At 51.1% G+C, this 25,312-nt stretch overlaps 1 protein-coding gene across 2 annotated transcripts in view; it reads right to left on the minus strand.

Moving 5' to 3' along the window:
• IL1RAP (interleukin 1 receptor accessory protein) overlaps positions 1-25,312 on the minus strand; it is a 329,530-nt gene that overhangs the window by 127,613 nt on the left and 176,605 nt on the right. For both annotated transcript variants that reach the window (XM_069212783.1, XM_069212784.1), the window contains exon 3: positions 10,276-10,561. In XM_069212783.1, coding sequence (XP_069068884.1) covers positions 10,276-10,561 — 286 coding nt within the window. The remainder of the gene's footprint in view (positions 1-10,275; positions 10,562-25,312) is intronic.

Here is a 25,312-nt window from a genome sequence, read left to right on the forward strand (position 1 = left end):
GGCAAGCTCTCGCTGTCTTGGCGTGAGTAGGTCGAGTGGTCTTTCAGCCTCTGGCTGGGCCTTGGATTGGCCCAGGGGGTCTTCGAGGACACAACGTCTCCCATACTCACACCTGCTTCTGTTGACTCTTCTTAGATATTCAGTGGTGGCGGTGTCTGGGTGGTGGTGGTGTCTGGGTGGTGGCGGCGGTGTCTGGATGGTGGTGGCGGTGGTGTCTGGGTGGGGGTGGTGGCGGTGGTGTCTGGGTGGGGGTGGCGGCGGCGGTGTCTGGGTGGGGGGTGGCGGCGGCGGTGTCTGGATGGTGGTGGCGGTGGTGTCTGGGTGGGGGTGGTGGCGGTGGTGTCTGGGTGGGGGTGGCGGTGGTGTCTGGGTGGGGGTGGTGGCGGTGGTGTCTGGGTGGGGGTGGCGGCGGCGGTGTCTGGGTGGGGGTGGCGGCGGCGGTGTCTGGGTGGGGGTGGCGGCGGCGGTGTCTGGGTGGGGGTGGCGGCGGCGGTGTCTGGGTGGGGGTGGCGGCGGCGGTGTCTGGGTGGGGGGGGGTGGCGGCGGTGTCTGGGGGGTGGCGGCGTGTGTCTGGGGGGTGGCGGCGGTGTCTGGGGGTGGCGGCGGTGTCTGGGGGGTGGCGGCGGTGTCTGGGGGGTGGCGGCGGTGTCTGGGGGGTGGCGGCGGTGTCTGGGGGGTGGCAGCGGTGTCTGGGTGGCGGCGGCGGTGTCTGGGTGGCGGCGGCGGTGTCTGGGTGGCGGCGGCGGTGTCTGGGTGGCGGCGGCGGTGTCTGGGTGGTGGTGGTGTCTGCGTTCTCTACACAGGTCTTCAGTAGCCTTATATCTTTAGGCGGCATCTTTTTGAACCAGGACACCCTTCTTGGTACCACCATCCCGCCTGGCTTAGCTGTTACCATTGCTTCTCTCACTTTCACAACTTCCCACGTTTCACCCTCACATGGTGCGCAAAATGACCATCCAGAGTGCGAGCCTGATGCCTACTCAGTGCCCTACACAAGGGGTTGGTGCAGTGGTTCCGTGCCCCCTGGATGGCCTCTCACTGATGCACGATGTCTCCTGCAGAGGTGCCTCACTTCTAGGACAGGTGATTCCCATTGGGGGCCTGAAGGTATGAGACCTCGGGTAGGTCGGCTCATTAGGAGATCACTTGGGGTGCTTCCTGTGGTGCTGTGAGGTGTTTGCCGATGTGCCCTCAGAAACTGATGTAAACAGTCCAGGACTTCACGTTTTCCACCCCAATCCAGAGACAGAGACTGCGTAACTCTATACTTACCCACTGGCTTGGGGCCACTGGGGAGTTATTTTCCGGTGCTTAATGTTCAGGTTATTTACATACATTTTAAACTCCTGCCCTTGGAAAGGAAGGCTATTGTCTGTTTTAATCTCGAGGGCAGCCCTAATAGTTCAAATTCTTCTCCAGTTTTACACATTCAAAGGCCGTAGACTTCACCAGCTCAACTGCGTAAAATGTGGTGTAGTTATCCATAACCACAAGTGTTCATCTGCTGTACGGAAAGCCGCCAACGTCTATGCTCACAGGCGACCACGGTTCCTTGCACGCATCCTCTGATCACTGGTGCTACAGGTGACTCGCTTCTGGTGATGATGCAAGTCTGACAGTTTTTCATGGCGTCTTCAACTATTTTGTCCATTCTCGAGAACCACACCTTCCTTCATAGCCGTGCTTTGGTTTTGGACACCCCTTGATGGCCCCGGTGAACAGGTTCTACTCTCCTGGCCCATGTACAACGCAGGATTACAACTAAGGGCCATATTTAAAGGAAAATGACGGAGTGCAACACTGCGCCAAAATTGGCAACGCCGCACGCCATCATTTTTACAATGCAGGGATGTACAGTATTTAATTGAATACAGTGCACCTGTGTTTTGTTCCCTTTGCTGGCGCTAAATTTAGCTGCCAACGCAGGCATGCTTGCACCACCGTGCAAGGATGTCTGCGTTGAGAGGTGTGATTGTTTATGTGAGGGAAGGTGTCTCTTCCTGCACATAAGCAATCACTAATGGCGATTTGACACCTGTGTGTGCTGCACAATGCAGCACTCACAGAAGTGCAAAAGCATCATTTTGCAACAATCATGTCTGGCATTTTGCTCTTTCTATGCATCCTGCACAATGCAGCACACATAGAAAAAGTAAAAAAATGAGGAGAAATAAAAAGTATTCCTCCTGGTTGCGCCTTGCTAACATCACACCTGGGTGGCGTTAGATTTTGGGCTTCCTCAGGTTTATGAAAACTCATAAATTTGAGGCTGTGTCGAAATGGAATGGGTTATGCTGTGGCACACCCACTGCAACACCGACTGACGCCCCTCCCACACAAAGGGCTGCGTGAGGGGGTTGTATTTACAAGGTGGCATTAAGCCACAAGAAGTGGCTTAACACCACCTTGTAAATACGGCGCAGGTCATAGCGCCACCGGAGCGTCATGAAAAGTGACACTCTGCTGCTGCTGCTGCTAGAGGCTCATAAATATGCGCCTAGGTGCCCCAGCATCATCATTCCCTCCTCGCTTTCTCTCAGCTCATTTCAGCACCACCGCAACTGAGTCTGCAGTTCATTTTCCAAGCGTCCACATGCTTTGTCAAGGAAATTCCTTCATTGTCGTCCTCACAGCGCCTCGGCCACTTTTATCAGGCAGCCATCAGTTTTAGTTGCTTTCCTAATCTCCTGCAAGGATAACGCTCTGGGACAGGCCATTTCAATTACCATTTGAATGAAACCCCTGACTCAGAGATCCTTCTTCTGTGCAGGCGGATTGGCGGCTAAAGGATGCCGTGAGAGATAATCAGCCAAATTATTAACTCTGGGCTGGTACACTACCTATCGCTGGAGTTCTACAGCCCACCTTTCGTTCCGGGGAGGTTCATTCTGGGCGGTGCCTGCAAAAAGAAGCCTGAGAGGCTTATGGTCCATCACCACCTGAAAGTTCTGCCTGCAGAGATACAGGTGAACATGCTTGCACGCCCAGCAGGTGGCCAGGCCCTCTTTTTAAATCTGTATGTCGCATTTCCACTGCTGTAAGAGCTCTGCTCCCATTCATGATAGGCACCCACTCTCCTTCACGCCTCATTTGCAGTAACATAGCCTAAGACCCAAGGGGCGACATCCACGATTAGGTCGGTTCATCTAGTTCAGTTCATCGTGTTGGACTGAAATCTGCCATGGTGGCATCATGCAGTAGGGCCTTCTCAATGTCTCTGAATGCACGGGCAGCCTCGCTGTCCCACTTCCATGGAACTTCCTTTCTGTTTAGGAGTCTGAAAGGCTTAGAGAGTGTGGCAAGATTGGGAATGAACCTGGTACAATAATTGGCCATCTCCAAGAAGCTTCTGATGGACCCTGCGGAATGGCCGCCTTCATGATGGCTTCAACTTCTGTGGGGTCGACCTGGACACATTCCTTGGAAAAGCTATACCCAAATAAATCTATATTGTTGGTGTAAAACAAACATTTCTGGTGGTGAAGAGTCAATCCCCGATCCACTAGTCGCTTTAGTGTCACTCGCAGTGGGGTCTGGTGTTCCTCCAAGCTCTCAGAGAAAATTAAGATATCATCACTCACGTTTATCACACAGATCAATCCGGATACTGATTCCCTCATAGCTTCTTGAAACTCGTCGGCCGCGGAGCACATCCCAAAGTTAAGCCACTTGAACCTCTGCAGCCCTACACGGGAAGAGAAAGTCAGTATGTCCCTGCATGACTCCTCTGGCCTCAATTGATGGTATCCAAGATTCAAGTCAATTTTTTAAACCATTTGGCCCCATTTAAATCTGCCACAATCTCATCTATTGTGGGGGTGATGTACCTCTCTTTGAGAACGTCCCTGTTGGGAAGTCATATGTTGATGCACAACCGTATATCGCCTGCTTGTCTGGGTTTTGGCACTATGACCAGTGGTGATGCCCAAGAAGTACGCCCAGTTACTTTCTCTATGACTCACGCTTGTTCTATTGTTCCAACTCCTTCTCTACCAGAGGAAGAAGGTGGAAAGGAACTCTCCTGTGGTGCAGAGACACAGACTTGTCAGTGTCCTCGATACGGAGCTTTACAAGCACACCTTTCAAACATCCAAGCCCTTTGAAGAGCTCCGGAAAGTCTTTAAGGATGCCTTCTGCGTGAGATTGGTGAATTTGCTGCACAAAAAAAAACCTAGGCCAAGATCTTTTGCTATGTGCCATCCAATTAGTATTCCAGTGTTCTCTAGGGTTGTGTAAAACTTAATTCTTGTTCTGATGGTTCCATGTGCCACTTCAACCGTGATTACTCCTCTCTGGGAATGGGACCTTGGTGGTGGTAATATTTGGGTGGAGATCCAACTTGAGAAACTGTTTGGCATCAATGACATTTACTGATGCTCCTTGTCAATGAGGGCTGTGACCTTCCCTCCTTCCACGTCTACCTGGCACATGGGGAGGTGGTCATTTCCTCTAGTCGCATCATCCGCTATATGATATGGTGAAGACTTTGTCCTCATTTTCATCCCCCCACTGATTGCCGTTCATGTCCGTCGTCTGCTTCACTCCTTCTGCCCCTACGTCCAGTGATAACTGTTGAACAATCACACCCTTCTTCAGGAGTTCTGCAGACCTTTGCCAAATGGTTGATTCGACCACACTTTGAGCACTGTTTCCCTTCTGCAGGACACCCACGTGGAGGGTGCCATGTTAGACCACAGCTGCCACACCTCTTAGAGTTCCCTTTTGTGGGTGTATCTTCATGGTGCCTCGGGGGCTGCAGTTGCAGAGCTTCCACTCATTAATCCTGGTACTGCGATGGCTGTTGGCTCCAGAAAGAGGGACCCTCTACAACTGCAACACTTAAGGATCTCTTCGTCTCCCCCAAAGGGTATAACTGTGAGGACGAGGGGCACCGCCAACTTCACCAACTGTCAACTTCACAACCTTCGTCTCCTGCAGTTCTGGCTGATAGACCTCACCACGGATCACTCTTACTTCAGAGTAGGAGCATTAAATGACACAGACTTTGAACTTTGAGACTTTCGACTTTGAGGCTTTGAACTAATTTCCTAAATTATCAATACAAGTAAATACCACAGAGATGAGCTACATATGTCATTTGATGTTTGCGCACACCTGCTCCAGCAGTGCTTAGTGAACACAACACAGAGTAGTGCCGTACATCACCTTCACCAACTATAGCTGTGAAAGACCTAGAACAGCATCAACGTTCCATTTCCTGTTAAATAAGAGTTGTCATTGATTATAATGCATAATATAAAGTACACAGGGATCATAATAGGGGGGATGGTGGTTGTTAGGTTCAGACTTGATTAGTAAGTAGTGGCATGACGCTTTAGGAATATTATTTGCCAATATTATTACCACATGGTAAAGGACTCTGGCCATTGCAAAGTGCCACGTCATCATTGTTTTAGATGACTGACCTCCCCTCAGGAGCCAAGGAGAGTACCACAGTAACTGTTTCTCAATGACAGCTCACACCTTGTACTCGAGGCAACCAATGAGTGGGCGGAGTCAAAGCCGCTCTCTCAGACGTGCTTCTTACAGCTCCTTTTCTGGTGATCCCATAAGGCCAGGGGACTGCTGGGATGAACAGCCAGACCTAGAATGTAAACTTCGAAAGTTCTGAAGCACATCCGTTAACTACGATGGAAAAGGCACAACACTGTAAACGTATCTTAACTTTTCCAGACTGATGCATGGTATTATGTCAACGGTTGCAGAGTACAAGTCATTTCCCAGAGGCCGTGCAGTGCTTTTAGAATAGTCCGATTTATTAAAATCACATTGTTTTTATTTATTACCAGTAATCCTTCAGAGTTCATGTTTGCATCCATTGTGACTTTGACTCATTGAAATCTTAGTAAGTGGATGACGGTGACCACAAGGCGCTAGGAAGTGCAAAGTGTGCAGTTCTGTCGGAATACGTATCCTTCCGTTCGAGGATTATATGTTTCCTAAATTAAGAAGGGCTCTCCCTATGGGTTGTCGACTCCACATGTTTAGTCAACTCTGTTAATTGTGTCATTGCGTGGATACTAAACTGATGCATATTTGTGTCGAAGTGTGCAATTTGAACTAAATATATATTTGTTCCACTAATTGCCCATGTCTGTACATCACGCACCTACGGGAATATCCACTGCTCAACCTTTAAAGGGTGAGGAGCAGGCATGTTTCATTTTTTTTCTTCTGAACAACCCAGGAGTAGGTAGCCAGGAAATGTGACTGGAGGCAGGAATACCATGGACCTGATGCCTGCTTTGCTGCAGAGAACCTGCCCTACGTCCTGGAAGGCTGACCTGAGGCCTGAAGAGTACACAGTGCTTAAGAGACCTCAACGTGAGACACGAGATCTGAACAGGGAGAGCTGATGATGGGCCTCAAGGTCACGAAAACAGACTTGCTAGAAGGTTTGACAGAAAAGGGGTCCTCCAACCACAGTTGCTGAAGTGGCAGTACCTTAGGACATCCTGAAGTCTTGGCAGCATGAGTCGGAGGCCTCACCCCTCGCCCTTGCTGTGTGCCTGGCACACCTGCATTCTTGCCAACCCTCCTGCTTCCCTCTCCACTGCTCAAGCACAATTCCAGCATTGCTGTGCAGTTTCCTGGAAGAGAAATCATGAAAACAAGCATTTACTCAGCTTTAGCCTCGTCACCACACGAGCCTCAGCCGGGCTGCAAAAGCTGACAGGCCGCAGGCTCACCGGAAGGCACATTTCCTGCTGATTCATGCCAGCATATCCTTCATAGCTCTGAAGCCAATCCAGCCAGAAATATCAACAACTCCTTGGCTAAGGGCCTATTCCCAAAAGAACTCCCTAAAACAACCAGGCCTTCAAACAAAGGCTCCCTCTAACTTCTGGCCAATAACCAAATGTCTCTAGGCAGAAAGACTGAAAGATCGGCTTCAAGACAAATATCTACATTCATCGATCTCAGGTTACCCAAACAGATCCTGGTACGACAGTGGCACAAGAACCGCACCGACTTTCCCTCGGGATGATTCAAACACTACGATGGATTCAAATAGAGAACCAGAATCCCTATCCTCAACCCTCCCCTGCATGCGAGTCTATCTCTACAAGGGACTAGACCAATCTTCCTAAACAAGTAACTTTGCATCTGTATTCTAGCTAGACCTCTACCATCAAGGCTGGCACCGCTGCCCACAAAACTCCCTACTTGGCATCTCTTCTTGTCAGCTCATCAATAACCGCCTGGTGCATTCCTGCATGGAAGTGCCTCAACATGCCACATGTACAGGAGCCTCTCCATGTGGCACAGTAACAAGAACTATTGGATTTTTTTCGAGTGTTGAACAGGTGTTGGGCGGGGCATTGCCAGGCAGCACCATTACCAACTCATTGCACACAAATAACTCAGAGAGAAGGGATGGTATTTTGAGACTGAATCTGTGACTTACCAGTCACCCCACCCTTCCATGTAAAGTGTGGGGACCCACTGAGCCAGTGATACTCAAAGTATGGTCAGTGGGCCACGTGCGGCCCTCGTGACCTTCACACGAGGCCTCTGCTGAAAGACCCCACTGGCCTCCTGTTTAGTTAAGTGAGCAGTAACTTTCAGAAAGATTTTAAATAAAGGAATTTAATTTTTGAAAGCGATAATTTTCAAAAAATGAACGTAGAAACATTCATGCTTCCTTCCACCCTGGCAATGCCAATCCTGAGCTAAGAGGCAAGTCTGTTGTCACATGGGCCCCTCTGATGGCCTGGGTTGTGCTACATATAAGCAACATTATGGTTTAATAAATCAAACACAAGAGAAGGTTTTCTACTCTGCATATGCCACACAATGATATTATAAGGTGATCTTACATGTAATAATAAAGGAAAGGGAGGCAAAGTAAAATAAAACAATTGCCTAGGATCACACAATGTGGTCACGTGGGGAAGCTGGGCCTGATGGTAGGTTTTCTGGTTTTTCATTATGCAATTCTGTTTCATTGCAATTCAGTAATGAAGTTACTTCTTTTTCCATACTTGAGCCTCCTAAAGTACTGCCAGCAACTAGAGAAGGTTTATCCCAAGCTGTGGTAAAGGGATAGGGATTGAGATGCTGCAGAACACAATATTGTCAACTCTATGAATCTTCTGGTGGCTTGGTGTTTATTGAAAAGGCACCATGGAATGACACCTTCCAAAAAACCCATGACTTTCTGACCACACCATGTACATGCTTCACTTTCCAAACGCCCACCTTATGCCCCTCGGGCTGTGCAAGGCACCACTCCGACCCCACAGGCATTAATGCGGCCCTCGGGCACTCCACAGACCACACCTTGTGTCCCCTGGGAACACATATGTGAGTACCCATGCACTAAGCAGTCTTTCATGTGTACAACAAGAATATCCAAGGCCCAAAGTCTTGCTCCGGAGCCTGTACCCGGCAATTTTAAATATGTGGTGAAAGCCGACTAGCAAGGCTGCCCAGATGTGACTCCACCGTGTGCCACTTTCACCCACCACCGGGCACTCGCTGCCCTTTCATCCCACCCTGGAAAGTTATTCTTTAACTTTGCTTCCTTTCTGTGGCACATTTTTGTCTTTGCTTTCCTCATCTGGTCTCCCTTTTGTGCTCTCTTCTGTTCTGTAACTGAGTCTGATGAGGAACAATGTGTGGGACCCTGAACTGAGGGCCAGTGGGCTCCACCTGCAACTAGCAGCTCAGCTTGAGACTGCCACTGAGCCACGAATATTTCACGTCCACTGGGTAAAGTAAACCTGTCCCTTCAGTCAGCAATGGGTCGGGAGCATTTTTATATGACTTGCAATGAACTGCGGCCTAGGAACAGGTCAAACCTACAGATAATATGTTTGGCATAATATCAGCTGTGTCCAGTGTGTTTAAATTGCACAATTTGTCACTTATTTTTCCTCACACAATGGCTATGAGGTTAGCTCCGACCCGATTTCTGGAAATGCTTTTCCTGCCCCATTGCTGGAGTGTTGGACTCCCCGAAATTCGGGTTTAGTTGCGCCCCCGGGCTGCTGCAGGCCTCCTTCGAATGCAACGAACAACAACAAAACAAGCATTTTCAATGCAACGGGTCTCGCATTTGTTAAAGTTAGAGCTATTTGCGTTGTAAAGCAAAAAGCAAACGCAGCTCGATCGCGCTATGTAAAATGCAGCGCGATGGCGCTGCGTGGAAAATAAGCAGATAAAGTAGTCCGGACTCCAGGCTGAAAACATCGAGCCTCGTATGTTTTTGGTAGTTTACCGGTGCTGTGTAGGTGGGCCAAACACTGGAAAACGCATGACGTATGCATGCCTTTCACAAATGAAAGCCAGCGGATTTTAAAAGGCAAGCCCACGAACCATGAGCACTTTGTACTCGCCCATAAAGAGCGCTTAAATGAATGTGAGCCTTAGCCAATCACAGGGCAGTATTCCGATCACCGTTCCTCGTGCACTTTTCCACTGTGGACAGAAACCAGCGGTATCACTGTTCGTCCAGCTACAATAGGAAGAGTCGACCTGGTCCCCTCCTGATGGGAGCCGAGCAACCCCAGACAAGATTGAGCGGACTTGGACCTATCAGTGCAGTGCGCACAGGACTCACATCTGGGCCTACACCAGGAGCACTCCAGGCCCCTAATGCAACATACAAAGTGACGGAAGGAATGCTTGAATTCATCTCAGTGTGATGCTCATCTGGGAGCTGGACAGTGGTGACGGGGGAGGCAGACAAGTGGGACTGAGCCTCAGACTAAACATAGGAGGGCTACCTCCGAGAAGGATGGGGTAAGAGGCTGAACCAAACTCTGGAGTTCAGGAAATTACCTTTTCCTACACTTCCTGTGCCAAGTGCCACAGTGTCCTACAAAGGTGGGACAGGATTCTGAAATACTGCTCAAAGAAGGAGCTGCAGAGACCATTTAATGCAGGGGGCCATGAAAGAGTGGCTGTTAAAGTTAGATGGAAGTTGCTGGCTAGCCATGGAGAATATGTACTTTATGTTGGAATAAGTTCTTGCAGGACACTCAATGCACACACTGGGCCGGCACAGAAAGAAGTTATCGGGGCGAGAGCAGATACCTAATGAGATGTCCTCTCTCTCCCCATCTTTGGCTACACGGGCTGAAGCCAAGAGAAGGTCCAGGCGAGAAGCAACCCCAAGAGGTGAGACCCGGGCAGATGCCACACCACAGAATGGGTGAACGAGAAAGCACATGTTAAGTGACTTAAGAAAAATGGAACCAGAAAGTACCATAAATATAAAAGAGCCCCGGAAAGGAGGGTAAGTCCTACCTCAACATGCAGGTGTAGTTCCCGGTGTCATTCAACGTAGCGGGCTTGAACCAGAGCATCTCCTTCTCCTTGGTGATGCGGTTGTCTGGCAGGCGGAAGTTGATTGGCTCCTCCAGGTCCCGGTCCTGCCTGGTCCAGTACCACATGAGCGTCAGCCCCGCCGAGTGGGCGGTGCTGTAGTTGTGCTTCAGGAAGTCCTGGAAGAGCGGACACTTGATCCGCGCGGGCTCCCCATCATACACCTGGTTCAGCTTCATGGTGACCAGGCCCCAGTCATCGCACCTCTCTGGAAACAAAAAGAATGGGGCGACACATATTAGGGCTCATTGTACCGCGTAAGGGAGGAAGGCAAATCGATGCATCAATTACTGGAAATAACCCAAGAGCCGCTCAGCATCACCAGACCTGTGCAGCTGCTCGTCAAGTTGTTTTCTCTATTTAGCTCGCCAGATGTGCAGGCGGAATTACATTACCCTTTGTCTGTTTGTGCCTAATGAACCTTTGGCCATCTCTGATCATATGCTTTGTAAGCAACCTGCTGTTCAGGCCTTGGCAGCTGGCGTTTTTGTGGTTGTGTACCCTACATATAAAGGCTACTTAATCTTAAATCAGGCAGCCTGCTCCCCGGAGGACACAGGCAGAAAGGGATGCATGGTTTGATTTAAATACCATTTTGTAATTACATTGGCTTACATATTTAATCTTCAGGGTGGGAATGTGCAGGAGACCTAACTGCTTACCCCTGCTTCCATCAGCAGTGGTCTGGGTGCTGCCCTGTGTTGGCAGAGGCTACGGCACAGAGCCCTCCTATGCTAGAAATCAAGGATGCTTTAGGGTACCCCAGGCGTCCCTGTGTTTACTCAGAGGTGCACTGACAAGGCAATTATTCAACATAGACGGTGTTATCTTTTCCTACCTAAGGTGCCCACCCATGAATTAACATCAAGAGGTAATTCCAACAGCTTTAATTTCAATATATATGTTTAGTGTGTATAATTCAACAGTCAAATAACAGGCATGTCAGTACAAGAAAGATTTGCTGATCATATGTCAAACAAATTTTAACAAAAAACAAAGTGAAGAGAATAGCCACCACCAGTGACAAGGACTTGTGTCGGGATCGCTTTCGGAGGGCCACGGTGCGCGCAGTACTGCCCAACGGTTTGGTTGAAGCCTTTTACTTATGATGTCCTGGGGCCCGACCTATGATGGATTCTGAGCAACTGGGCTAAGTATCCCTTCAGCAGTTGACTCTCGGTGGTCGTGGGGGGTCGAGCAATCCAAGGCTTCTTGGGGGGCAGGGAAGAGGGGTGGATACATGTGGGTAAACACAGTGCTCACGACACAAAGTACATCCAAAGCAGCAATATTTGATTGTCCAGTCAAATACTGTCTTTTAGAACAAATGTACTATTTATATATGACCTCAAAGTGAAATATGGCACACACAAACAATGCACACATCCCCCCAGAGGCCATCCCCCCAGAGGTCTGTGCCCTAGTGTTTAACCGGCCGGGTCCCTGAATCCCATTTCCCCTCTCATTAGAAGTGGTGGTTATTCCCCATCCACTATGGGCAACATTCAGTTTACGCCCTACTAGCAGTCAGAGTCTCAGGAGGCCCACTCAGACTCTGTCAGAGAAGTCAAAAGTCTTCCAGCACCGAACCACTGCCTGGCAGACAAGTGCCTCCTGGAACTTCTGGCCCTTTAATAATTCCTACCCAAACCAGCAGGTACTGTCTGACCAGAGTCTCAAAGAGCATCTCTCTCACAGCATGGTGGCTTCAGCAGCCACCTTCGTTGACTCTCACACACTAGGCTCTGCAGGGGCCACGACTAGATGTCCTTGGCTCTTCCCTGATGCTTTAGCAAGTTTCCCTTGGTCTTCCCCAAATGTGGGGGTGAAATTTGACGGCTCTTGGTTCCGATCTTCAGTCAGGGCCCAGGCCCACACAGTAGCCTCTCCTTGTGATGATGGCATCAACCGGTCTTTGATGCATGTTTTTTTCCTGTGCTCCCTTCCCCTCCCCCACTTGCCCCCCCCCCCCTTTGGTTACAGGGTCATCACACCTGCTGCACGCTTGGGTGACGGCCCGATCAGCGAAGCAGTAGGTTCCGCTTCAAGGCGCCCCCACTCTGGCATACTGGGTCACTGACCTACACACCGCATTCAGGAGATGGCCCAATCGGCTTCATTAGCTTGACAGCAGCCCACCACTAGCTTACTGGGTCACAGACTTAAACCTGCACACAGGCAACAACCTGATTAGTGCATCAGCCTTCTCCTCACATCTCGCTACGAGGATCTACTCACCAGGATCGCCCAGTGCACCTCGCTCCCTCCAGGGATATCCTTTTCCTCACAGAGCTCACTGGTCTTCGCAAGCAAGCATGCACTGATGCCCCAGGGGGCAGGTGGTCTTGGATGTACCCGGGTGATGTTCTCTCTCCCAGCTGGGGAACTGGCCAGCCTTAGACTCCAGCCCTGGTCACAGGCAGAAACCTTGCAGAGTTTCTCCACCTCACACTGTCCGACTAACTGCTTGAAAGTTTTGGGGGCCTCGAGTTTGCCTCTTTATAGTCCATTTCCAGACACCAAATGTGATTTAGGGTCGGAGGTGTTGAAGTTTGAGCTGGGGTCCGATTACTTTTGAAGTGTTCACTCCTCGGCCCTGCCCTTCCTCCAGAAAACCATTTGCCACAGGAGAAGAGACCCCAAAGCCGATACCCCACAACACACACCATGGGAGTGACTAGGGGGTTCACACCTGTATGTCAGCTGCAGTGATGTATATCAAAAGGTTAACCCACGGTATCAACCCTACTCTTTATGATTTTTTCATCAGCTCAATCATCTTCCTGAGATGTGCATATTCCTCTTTCCAGTGACCTCCCCCTGAATCGAAGAGCATCCTCTGACGTCCACTGAAGAGCCTGGCTCTCTTACTCCAGTGTGTCCCACCCAGCTCACCGGAAGGCAGCAACACGCAAATCTGTCTGGAGGATCCTCTACCTCCTCAAGCTCTTCCAGATGTCCCTGGGACCCCCAAAATGAACCTAGAATCTTCCATTATACCACAGAAATGTGGGGGAAAAAAGCACAATGGAATCTTATTGTACCATTCACAGGCACACATACACTCAGAACACAGATGCTCTTAATATCCATGGACTGAGTAAATCTCAGCTGCATTGGTCGGTCTGCTGGGTTTAGTGTACGAGGGGACCTCAGATGGTCCCTTGATCTAAGAGATGGCGACTAGGGCTTGGGGGCTGGAGTAAGTATTAGTTGGTCCTCACATGCTACCTGGGTCGAGTACATAAGAGACCTCACACTGTCACCTGTTCCAAGGGAAGGAGGCTACAGCTTGGGGGTCGGAGTCAGTATCAGCCAGCCTCACGTGTCTCCTCTGGGTGCAGTATATGAGGGAGCAAGAAGAAAGGCAACTAAGTCTTGGGGGTCGGAGCACGTATCCCCTGGACCTCGCATGTCCTATCAGGGTAAGACCCTGCAAGGTATTTCTGCACCGAGTATTTCTTAGCAGGCTCAGTTCTCTTCTGTATGAAATGATCTGGCCGGGGAGGTCGAAGTAATTCAGTGAGTTATCTTCACATTTTTTCATCGAGTTAGACTTGGACAATGTTTTGGGATCTAGGTATAAGATTTAATTTCTTCAGAGGGTGGGTGTAGAATGAAACTTTTAGGTGGGCACCCCAAACGGGGGGCTCTAGACCATATTCATCTAATCATGACTGGTGAAATCTACTGTGCAGTCAATGATTCTTACGTTCAAGCACCAGTACAAAAAGAGAGGTCAAAAAATGGTTAAAATTGGTTATTCATCTCACAGTCAACATCATAATTTAATCAGTGTAATGAAGATGAAGACCAAGATTAAAAACAAAAATTTAAAGTCATACGTAGAGTATAATGCTCATGTTACTTTCACAAAATACAATCTCTAAGGACTCCAAATTTTTATAGGGCCTTTAAGAGCGGGTCAACAGGTTTCACGTCTATCGGTCCAGCCGGATCCATTGACGCTTCATCAGGACCAATCAATAAATCACCTCTTCACAAACAAAAAAGAAAAGAGAAACCACCTCTATTAGGGTAGAGAAACCGGTCACTTACATTTAAGTTCACGGGTTACGTCAGGTCACCCATCCCCAATTTGAGAACAGGCCCCGATTGGTTGTTCGGGACATCGTTCCAGAGGGTAGGTCCACAGTTTGGACCTAACGACATAATCTGTCAATCTGAGTCCTAGGAACGTGCTAAGCATTTCAGAGCACCAACATGGAAAATAAGTAATTGACATGACTCAAAAGAAATCCTACACCAATTTATAAACATGAAGCTTATTTTTATATAAATTTAGACACCAAAATGAACAGAATGTAATAAGTATAACCAGAGTTATAGATTTTAGAAGCCATATTAAATCACAGCAGAACTGGCATTCAAACATTGCATTTAAATCTATGGGAGAAATATCACCAGTTGCAAAACCCTTGCGTGGAACCCTTACAGGTTGCGTGGAACCCTTACAGGTTGAGGGCTGTGCAGTCCCCTAGGACCAAGTTACAACAGTCAGTTCAGTTTTACTTGACCCGTGGCGTCCCGGTGCAGAGTGGACGTGGCTGTCCATGGTGCTGAATGGGACTCGTGTTGAAGCCAATGGCAGGAAACCACTGTTGACAAACATCCAATTGGTGTTCAAGCTGCGGAAAACCCTTCCAGGGTTAAGGTGGTGCGGGTCCTAGAACTAGGCCACAGCAGTCAGTTCGAATCTACCTGCTCAGTGGGGCATGGGTGCGGAGTTGTCCTGGCTGGTCGTTGTGCTGAGCAGGACTCACGCTGGTGCCGATTTTACCATTTACACAATGTCGCTGAAAAAGAGATGCAGAATCTCAGCTGGGGCTGGGTTGCAGAAGTTGGATGCAGGTTGCACAATATGCCCTGGCCCTGCACCGTTGAGTGTGGAGGTTAGTTACAGGACTGGCAACCAACAAGCCTTGGCAGCGGTAAGGGAGGAAAAATCCTTTCGGAACTTCCTGGGGTCAGAGGGAGCGGCGTAGCAGCCTCAAACTTGGAGGTAGGCTGGACTACTTCTCTCAGAAGACACTGGATCACCTGGTTTTCGACAATCCTATGGCTGGTCCGATGGCTGGTGAGGATCTGGAATCTGCAGGTGTTTTTGCCTGCCGTTTGCAGGGGATTAGTGCCACTAGTCCAAGGAAGACTGAGGGGGCTTCTAGAGTCCACAGGGGTCTCTCTGGTTGGAAGTGCAGAGTTTAAGCCAAGACGAGGGTCGTTCATGCACTTCCCAGTCTCTTGCCTAAGGGCCAGAGTATCCCTCGTTTGCGTGGTTGAAGTAGGCAAAGTCCGGCTGACGATGACACAGGGCTCCTCTTGGTCCTCCTTTGAAGTTGATTGATCGGATTTAAGATTCTGGTGTCAGGGGTGTTCCTTTCATCCTAGAATAAGGGGAGTTAGGGGTGTGCAGACTAGTGGCCATTGGACCGCTAACTCATACACCCTAATCTGCCCTGAGGTGAACACATGCGGTGGGGCAGGTCACCTTTGGTTACCCAGAACCTTCTTTTCTGCCACTCCTAAGATGGCAGAATTCAAAATGTATTGCACAGACCGGACTGTTCACTCTAGAGGTGTGGTCAGCTTGCTGGGGGTGTGCACAGTCCTGCATACCTAATTTCCCACCTGTCCACGAGCAAATGTGCGGAGGGTCAAGAGTAGGGCGGTTTCCTCCACTGGGGGACAGCACAATTGGCTATCAGGGACAGTGGATGCTTTGGAGCTCACCACCCTATTCACTAACCCGGCTGCGGTGTTGGAGGTTTGACCTTCTTCCTGCCTCAGCCTTTATTCCTGACCCCTGGGAGCACTTAGACTGCCTGGCAGGAGATTGGAAACCTCTCTTGGTGTCAACAAGCAATTGAAAAAGGATGGCAAACAGGTGGGCAACTTCCAGTGTGCCACCTGGGTGCATGACAGCTGTCCAACAACATGAGATTTGTGTTGGGGGAGGGAAAGCAAATTGTTTGACACCAAACTTTACATATCTAGACAGCACCATAATGGAGATAGCAGCCCTGGTGTGCCCAGGCTTGTGACCCATGTCCTATGGATCGGCCTGCACTTATAGTACACCTTAATGGATAGGATGCTATAGAGGCATAGAAGCTTGTGCCTGTATGTCTGCACCTTAAACAATGCACTCTGCATCCTGGGTTGCAGAGCCCTAACTTAGCAGTGTCTGGCATACCTGTAAGGCTGTGGATGGGGCTGGATCACGCATGGTGAGGGCACAGTCAAACTCCAGCAGTTTGCACCGCTCTGCCAGTCTGCAATGACAGGCCTGCCACCAGCATTTTGTATGGGTCACCCAGGGTGTCACAAACTCGTGTTGCAGCCCTAGGGGCCCCTTTATCACCTAGGTCTTGAGTACTCTGACTATCATTAACTAGGGGCTTATAAGGGGGTAAAGTATTGCAAATCAGGGACTCACCATGTCAACAAATAATTTAGGGAGAGAACACAGACACTGGGGCCTGGTTGGCAGGCCCCAGTGCACCATCAGGGTTGAAAGACCAGCACTCAGTAGTCCAACTGGAGGCAAAAAGTGAGGATGCACCGGCAAAGAAGCCAGTATCTTACAGGGAGCCTTGTAGTCACACATTCACCAAAGGGCAACCTCCACCAGACCACCCATCTCAATGATCCATTCTCCTCCTGATGCTGCATCACAGAAAGTAAATAGAAATGCACAAAACAGATCTGACTTGCACTCCCGCGATCAAGTGGTATGCAAGACATTAGCCCACCATGTCGGGCCCCAAAGGGGATTATTTATTTATTTTTGTTTTTCAAGGTGTTTACACTAGGGCAGGCAAAATGTGGTCACTCACTGAAGCTAGCCAATGGACGAAGTGGGCTGACTCACTGCACTACGGAGTGATGGGTGGAAGCAAAATGCAACTACTAATTCATAAGACCAATGGTTCAGAGGGCTGAGGAAAGCACCAAAGGTGAATGCTTGTTTGTATTGAATTGTTTTTATTTTGCACAACAAAAGGTTAATTTAAAAATAAATAAATACATTAAAAAAAATACCGGCACTGCACAGCCACTGAAGTAAGGAACATATGGTGGAAACGAGGGAAGGAAGGGAGACGGCGTAATGAAACTTGAGGTGGGGGCGACCTGCAAGGTACATGGAGGGGCCCCCCTTTAGACTCAATCAGGAACTCTCAGGTCAGGGTACTGTGATGAGGGCCCCATCCCACATCACAGGGGCTGCGGGGACCTATGTTAAGCTACTGGAGACAGAAAACACTGTAGGAGGCTCTGATGTTAGGCCACAGAGGACCATGTACAACTGTTGCGGCTTGCTGATGTTTCGGGGGTGGGCGGCAGCGTGGGGGTTGGCACGGGAATATTAATATCTTGATTAAATTATAAATAAGAAAAACGTACCTCCGCTACGCTGTGCCGCTGCTCCTCGGCTGCACGCACAGGCTCCCAGCCTGCACTGCGGCCAATCCTGATGCTGCTCGGAGCAGCGATAGGATTGGCTGGGCACAGCCATGGTGCTCACAGGCAGACTGGCAGCCTGTGCCTGCGCTCTCCAGACAGCACAGTGCGCATGTGTGTTTGGCCGGCCCGAGACGTCCGGCCAAAGATACGCGTGAACTGAGAGGAGCGCTCTGTGCACTCCCCTCCACGGCCGTCATCTCCAATGCCCCGCCCCTTTTACTATAAAATAATACACGTAGTTTATTATCGTTTTGTAGTAAAAGGTTTGCAGCTACCTCTGCTGGTGGGGGAGGGTGATGCTCCTCCGCCAGAGCGTAGGAACCGCCACTGGTAACTTTAGAAGCAAATTTCACGGAGAAGTACATTTGCTTTGAATTACGCATGTGGCTTCAACATCACATACATCGATGTATACACAGGGGAAAGCTCTCCATCTTCACCCCGCAGTGCCCCATCGCCCAGACAAAATACAGAAACAATACACTGGTAAAGCCAATAGGCCTCGCATTCAAAGGAGAGAAGGAACATGTTGGCTTTGCTATTTAGCATCATCAAAAAGAAATGATGGTTGCCGATGCTGATCAGTACTGACAAAAAAAGCTAAAAGGGGCGTTGCGTTAATAAGCACGTGTGCATGCACCCCCATGTGCATACGTCATGACACTTCTGCTTCTTTTTTAGGTCTCGTCGACGGGCAGCGCACCTGCTGCTGCTATGGCGACGGTCTCGAGTCTAAAAAAACACAGCTCTGAAAAGGGGCTTTTACCCACCCATCAGCAGCCAGTGGTTGTCTTCCTTACCGCTCTTGCTTACTGCCTTCTAATTGGGCAGAATATGCGGGCGTCACCGCCTTCTGTTTGCCAGAGTATGGACCAAGTACAGATTAATTAGTGCCACTCGCTGCCAGCGCTGTGATGGAGGAAGAATACTCCCTTTTTTTGGCACTTTTTTTTTTTTTTTTAATAGCGCCAAGTTGACGGGAGCGTCAGGAGCACCAGTTACATTTCACATTCTTTCTGTTTTTTACCATTTTAAATGAGCACCAATTACATCCCACGGCTTCACAATCTTTATTGCTAGAAGGGAAGGGAGATTGTGTGACTTCCCCGAATCAAAGGATGCTGTGCAAACGAAGCCTCAAACCAGGTTCCCCACTTCAGGGGGGACAGCTCTGCCCTTAGAGCGACCTTCATCCCCTCCCCCCCGTCCACCCAGGATCCCCTCCCTCGGTGACTCTAGCTGTACAACAAGGCTAAAAGCATTGACAAGAGCAATAGATCTCGCAGGGGCCGGACATATTGCCAATGCTTGTTTTAATTTACTGCCACAACATGGAGGGCACCTATCCTGGAGCGGTAAAACAGAATTAATTAAAAACAATTGAACCAAGCATTACCTTCAAGGGAGTACGGTGATACCAGGGCGCAGCTGCTGGGCTTCCAAAACAAGAACAGCAAAAGCCGGAAATAAAACTCAAAAGACAACTGGGGGGGGCTGCTGAAGGAGCAATGGAGGGTGGGAAGAGGCTGAAAAAAGCCACATAAAACTGCAGCAGGGTGAGGAGGGCAGCGGAAACAGAGCCGGAGATGTTCATGGACACGTGGAGGGCGCGGTGGCACTGCCATGTGCCCAGCGGACACTACCCGGTGCCTGCGCCCGGCTGCCAGGTCTGGTCCATGGAGTAACAAGAGGTCCCGCAGGCGCGCACCGCCAGCAGGGGCCGCCCCCCTTCGCTGGAGTCCAATCTGCCGAAAGGAAAACCAACAAGGCCTCGTGTTCATACATTTATTGGCCAAATACCCCGAAGCCTGTGGGGACAGTTTGCAGGGACCCTCTTCGGTGACATTTCAGCACCTCCTCTTTCGTTTCCCATTTCAAGCATTCATTGTCTTGGGAAACATCTGAAGATGGGTAAAGTGCTGCAGAGGCTGTGTGGATAGGTGTACCACCACTGCCACGGGGGAAATGTGCATACAGGTGTACCACCACTGCCACGGGGGAAGTGTGTATACGGGTGTACCACCACTGCCACGGGGAAAATGGGCATGCAGGTGTACCACCCCTGCCACAGGGGAAGTGTGCATGCAGGTGTACCACCACTGCCACGGGGGAAGTGTGTATACGGGTGTACCACAACTGCCACGGGGGAAATGTGCATGCAGGTGCACCACCACTGTCACAGGGGAAGTGTGTATGCAGGTGTACCACCACTGCCACAGGGGAAGTGTGTATACAGGTGTACCACCACTGCCACAGGGGAAATGTGCATACAGGTTTACCACCAGTGCCACGGAGGAAGTGTGCATACAGGTGTACCACCACTGCCACGGGGGAAATGTGCATACAGGTGCACCACCACTGCCACAGGGGAAGTGTGCATACAGGTGCACCACCACTGCCACAGGGGAAGTGTGCATACAGGTGCACCACCACTGCCACAGGGGAAGTGTGTATACAGGTGTACCACCACTGCCACAGGGGAAGTGTGTATACAGGTGTACCACCACTGCCACAGCGGAAATGTGCATACAGGTGTACCACCACTGCCAGATGGGAAATGGGCATTCAGGTGTACCACCACTGCCACAGGGGAAGTATGTATACAGGTGCACCACCACTGCCACAGAGGAAATGTGTATACAGGTGTACCACCACTGCCACGGGAGATGTGTGGACAGGTGTAACACCACTGTCACAGGGAGAAGGGGTGTGTTGACAGGTGTAACACCACAGCTACAGGTGTGACGACCAGTGTAACACCACTGCCACAGGGGGTATGTGGACTGGTGTAACATCACTGCCACAGGGGCTGAGTGGACAGGTGTACCACCACTGCACTGCTACAGGGGCTGTGTGGACCGATGTACCACCACTGCCACAGGGGGATGTGTAGACAGCTGTACTACCACCGCCATGGGGGATGTGGAACGGAGTAACACCACTGCCATAGGGGATGTGTGGACAGGTGTACAGCCACTACCATAGGGGGATGTGTGGACAGGTGTACCCACCACTGCTACAGGTGCTGTGATAACCGGTGTACCACCACTGCTACAGGTGCAGTGATGACCGGTGTACCACCACTGCTACAGGTGCAGTGATGACCGGTGTACCACCACTGCTACAGGTGCAGTGATGACAGGTGTTACCGCCAGTGCTACAGGTGCGGCGATGACAGGTGTGCCACCACTGCTACAGGTGCGGCGATGACAGGTGTGCCACCACTGCTACAGGTGAAGTGATGACCGGTGTACTGCCACTGGTGCAGATGCAGTGATGACAGGTGTACCACCACTGCTACAGGTGCTGTGATGACAGTGTACCGCCACTGCTACAGGTGCTGTGATGACAGGTGAAGAACCAATGCTACAGGTGCTGTGATGACAGATGTACCACCACCACTGCTACAGGTGCAGTGATGACTGGTGTACCGCCACTGCCATGGGGGACGTGTGGACAGGTGTACCCACCTGTGCAGTGGGTGGGGAGAGGTCTACCACCACTGCTACAGGTGCAGTGATGACAGGTGTACCGCCACTGGTGCAGATGCAGTGATGACAGGTGTACCGCCACTGCTACAGGTGCTGTGATGACAGGTGAACCACCACTGCTACAGGTGCAGTGATGACAGGTGAACCACCACTGCTACAGGTGCTGTGATGACCGGTGTACCACCACTGCTACAGGTGCTGTGATGACCGGTGTACCATCACTGCTACAGGTGCTGTGATGACAGGTGAACCAACACTGCTACAGGTGTTGTGACCACAGGTGTGCCACCACCGCTACAGGTGAAGTGATGACAGGTGTACCGCCACTGGTGCAGATGCAGTGATGACAGGTGTACCGCCACTGGTGCAGATGCAGTGATGACAGGTGTACCACCACTGCTACAGGTGCTGTGATGACAGGTGTACCACCACCACTGCTACAGGTGCAGTGATGACAGGCGCAGGTGTACCACCACCACTGATACAGGTGCAGTGATGACAGGCGCAGGTGTACCACCACCACTGCTACAGGTGCAGTGATGACCGGTGTACCACCACTGCCACGGGGGAAGTGTGTATATGGGTGTACCACCACTGCCACGGGGGAAATGTGCATGCAGGTGCACCACCACTGCCACGGGGGAAATGTGCATACAGGTGTACCACCACTGCCACGGGGGAAGTGTGCATACGGGTGTACCACCACTGCCACGGGGGAAGTGTGCATACGGGTGTACCACCACTGCCACGGGGGAAGTGTGCATACGGTTGTACCACCACTGCCACGGGGGAAGTGTGCATACAGGTGTACCACCACTGCCACGGGGGAAGTGTGCATACAGGTGTACCACCACTGCCACGGGGGAAGTGTGTATACAGGTGTACCACCACTGCCACAGCGGAAATGTGCATACAGGTGTACCACCACTGCCAGATGGGAAATGGGCATTCAGGTGTACCACCACTGCCACAGGGGAAGTATGTATACAGGTGCACCACCACTGCCACAGAGGAAATGTGTATACAGGTGTACCACCACTGCCACGGGAGATGTGTGGACAGGTGTAACACCACTGTCACAGGGAGAAGGGGTGTCTTGACAGGTGTAACACCACAGCTACAGGTGTGACGACCAGTGTAACACCACTGCCACAGGGGGTATGTGGACTGGTGTAACATCACTGCCACAGGGGCTGAGTGGACAGGTGTACCACCACTGCACTGCTACAGGGGCTGTGTGGACAGATGTACCACCACTGCCACAGGGGGATGTGTAGACAGCTGTACTACCACCGCCATGGGGGATGTGGAACGGAGTAACACCACTGCCATAGGGAATGTGTGGACAGGTGTACAGCCACTACCATAGGGGGATGTGTGGACAGGTGTACCCACCACTGCTACAGGTGCTGTGATAACCGGTGTACCACCACTGCTACAGGTGCAGTGATGACCGGTGTACCACCACTGCTACAGGTGCAGTGATGACCGGTGTACCACCACTGCTACAGGTGCAGTGATGACCGGTGTACCACCACTGCTACAGGTGCGGTGATGACAGGTGTTACCGCCAGTGCTACAGGTGCGGCGATGACAGGTGTGCCACCACTGCTACATGTGCGGCGATGACAGGTGTGCCACCACTGCTACAGGTGTTGTGACAACAGGTGTGCCACCACCGCTGCAGGTGAAGTGATGACCGGTGTACTGCCACTGGTGCAGGTGAAGTGATGACCTGTGTACCGCCACTGCTACAGGTGCTGTGATGACAGTGTACCGCCACTGCTACAGGTGCTGTGATGACAGGTGAAGAACCAATGCTACAGGTGCTGTGATGACAGATGTACCACCACCACTGCTACAGGTGCAGTGATGACTGGTGTACCGCCACTGCCATGGGGGACGTGTGGACAGGTGTACCCACCTGTGCAGTGGGTGGGGAGAGGTCTACCACCACTGCTACAGGTGCAGTGATGACAGGTGTACCGCCACTGGTGCAGATGCAGTGATGACAGGTGTACCGCCACTGCTACAGGTGCTGTGATGACAGGTGAACCACCACTGCTACAGGTGCAGTGATGACAGGTGAACCACCACTGCTACAGGTGCAGTGATGACAGGTGTACCACCACTGCTACAGGTGCAGTGATGACAGGTGAACCACCACTGCTACAGGTGCAGTGATGACCGGTGTACCACCACTGCTACAGGTGCTGTGATGACAGGTGTACCACCACTGCTACAGGTGCTGTGATGACCGGTGTACCACCACTGCTACAGGTGCTGTGATGACAGGTGAACCAACACTGCTACAGGTGTTGTGACCACAGGTGTGCCACCACCGCTACAGGTGAAGTGATGACAGGTGTACCGCCACTGGTGCAGATGCAGTGATGACAGGTGTACCGCCACTGGTACAGGTGCAGTGATGACAGGTGTGCCACCACTGCTACAGGTGTTGTGACCACAGGTGTGCCACCACCGCTACAGGTGAAGTGATGACAGGTGTACCGCCACTGGTGCAGATGCAGTGATGACAGGTGTACCGCCACTGGTGCAGATGCAGTGATGACAGGTGTACCGCCACTGGTGCAGATGCAGTGATGACAGGTGTACCGCCACTGGTGCAGATGCAGTGATGACAGGTGTACCACCACTGGTGCAGATGCAGTGATGACAGGTGTACCACCACCACTGCTACAGGTGCAGTGATGACAGGCGCAGGTGTACCACCACCACTGCTACAGGTGCAGTGATGACCGGTGTACCACCACTGCTGCAGATGCAGTGATGACCGGTGTACCACCACTGCTACAGGTGCAGTGATGATCGGTGTACCACCACTGCTACAGGTGCAGTGATGACCGGTGTACCACCACCACTGCTACAGGTGCAGTGATGACAGGTGTACCACCACCACTGCTACAGGTGCAGTGATGACAGGTGTACCACCACTGCTACAGGTGCTGTGAAGACAGGTGAAGAACCAATGCTACAGGTGCTGTGATGACAGATGTACCACCACCACTGCTACAGGTGCAGTGATGACAGGTGTACCACCGCCACTGCTACAGGTGCTGTGATGACAGGTGTACCAACACTGCTACAGGTGCTATGATGACAGGTGTACCGCCACTGCTACAGGTGCAGTGATGACCGGTGTACCGCCACTGGTACAGGTGCAGTGATGACCGGTGTACCGCCACTGGTACAGGTGCAGTGATGACCGGTGTACCGCCACTAGCACAGGTGCTGTGATGACAGGTGTACCGCCCGCCACTGCTACAGATGCAGTGATGACAGGGGTACCTCCACAGGCGCTGTGATGACAGGTGTACCGCCACTGGTACAGGTGCTGTGATGACAGGTGTGCAACAACTGCTACAGATGCAGTGATGACAGGTGTGCAACAACTGCTACAGATGCAGTGATGACAGGTGTGCAACAACTGCTACAGATGCAGTGATGACAGGGGTACCTCCACAGGCACTGTGATGACAGGTGTACCGCCACTGGCACAGGCGCTGTGATGACAGGTGTACTGCCACTGCTACAGATGCTGTGATGACAGGTGTGCAACAACTGCTACAGATGCAGTGATGACAGGTGTACCTCCACTGCTACAGATGCAGTGATGACAGGTGTGCAACAACTGCTACAGATGCAGTGATGACAGGTGTACCTCCACTGCTACAGATGCAGTGATGACAGGGGTACCTCCACAGGCACTGTGATGACAGGTGTACCGCCACTGGCACAGGCGCTGTGATGACAGGTGTACTGCCACTGCTACAGATGCTGTGATGACAGGTGTGCAACAACTGCTACAGATGCAGTGATGACAGGTGTACCTCCACTGCTACAGATGCAGTGATGACAGGTGTACCGCCACTGGCACAGGCGCTGTGATGACAGGTGTACTGCCACTGGCACAGGCGCTGTGATGACAGGTGTACTGCCACTGCTACAGATGCTGTGATGAC

Source organism: Pleurodeles waltl, chromosome 11, assembly GCF_031143425.1.
Source record: "Pleurodeles waltl isolate 20211129_DDA chromosome 11, aPleWal1.hap1.20221129, whole genome shotgun sequence".
Lineage (NCBI taxonomy): Eukaryota > Metazoa > Chordata > Amphibia > Caudata > Salamandridae > Pleurodeles > Pleurodeles waltl.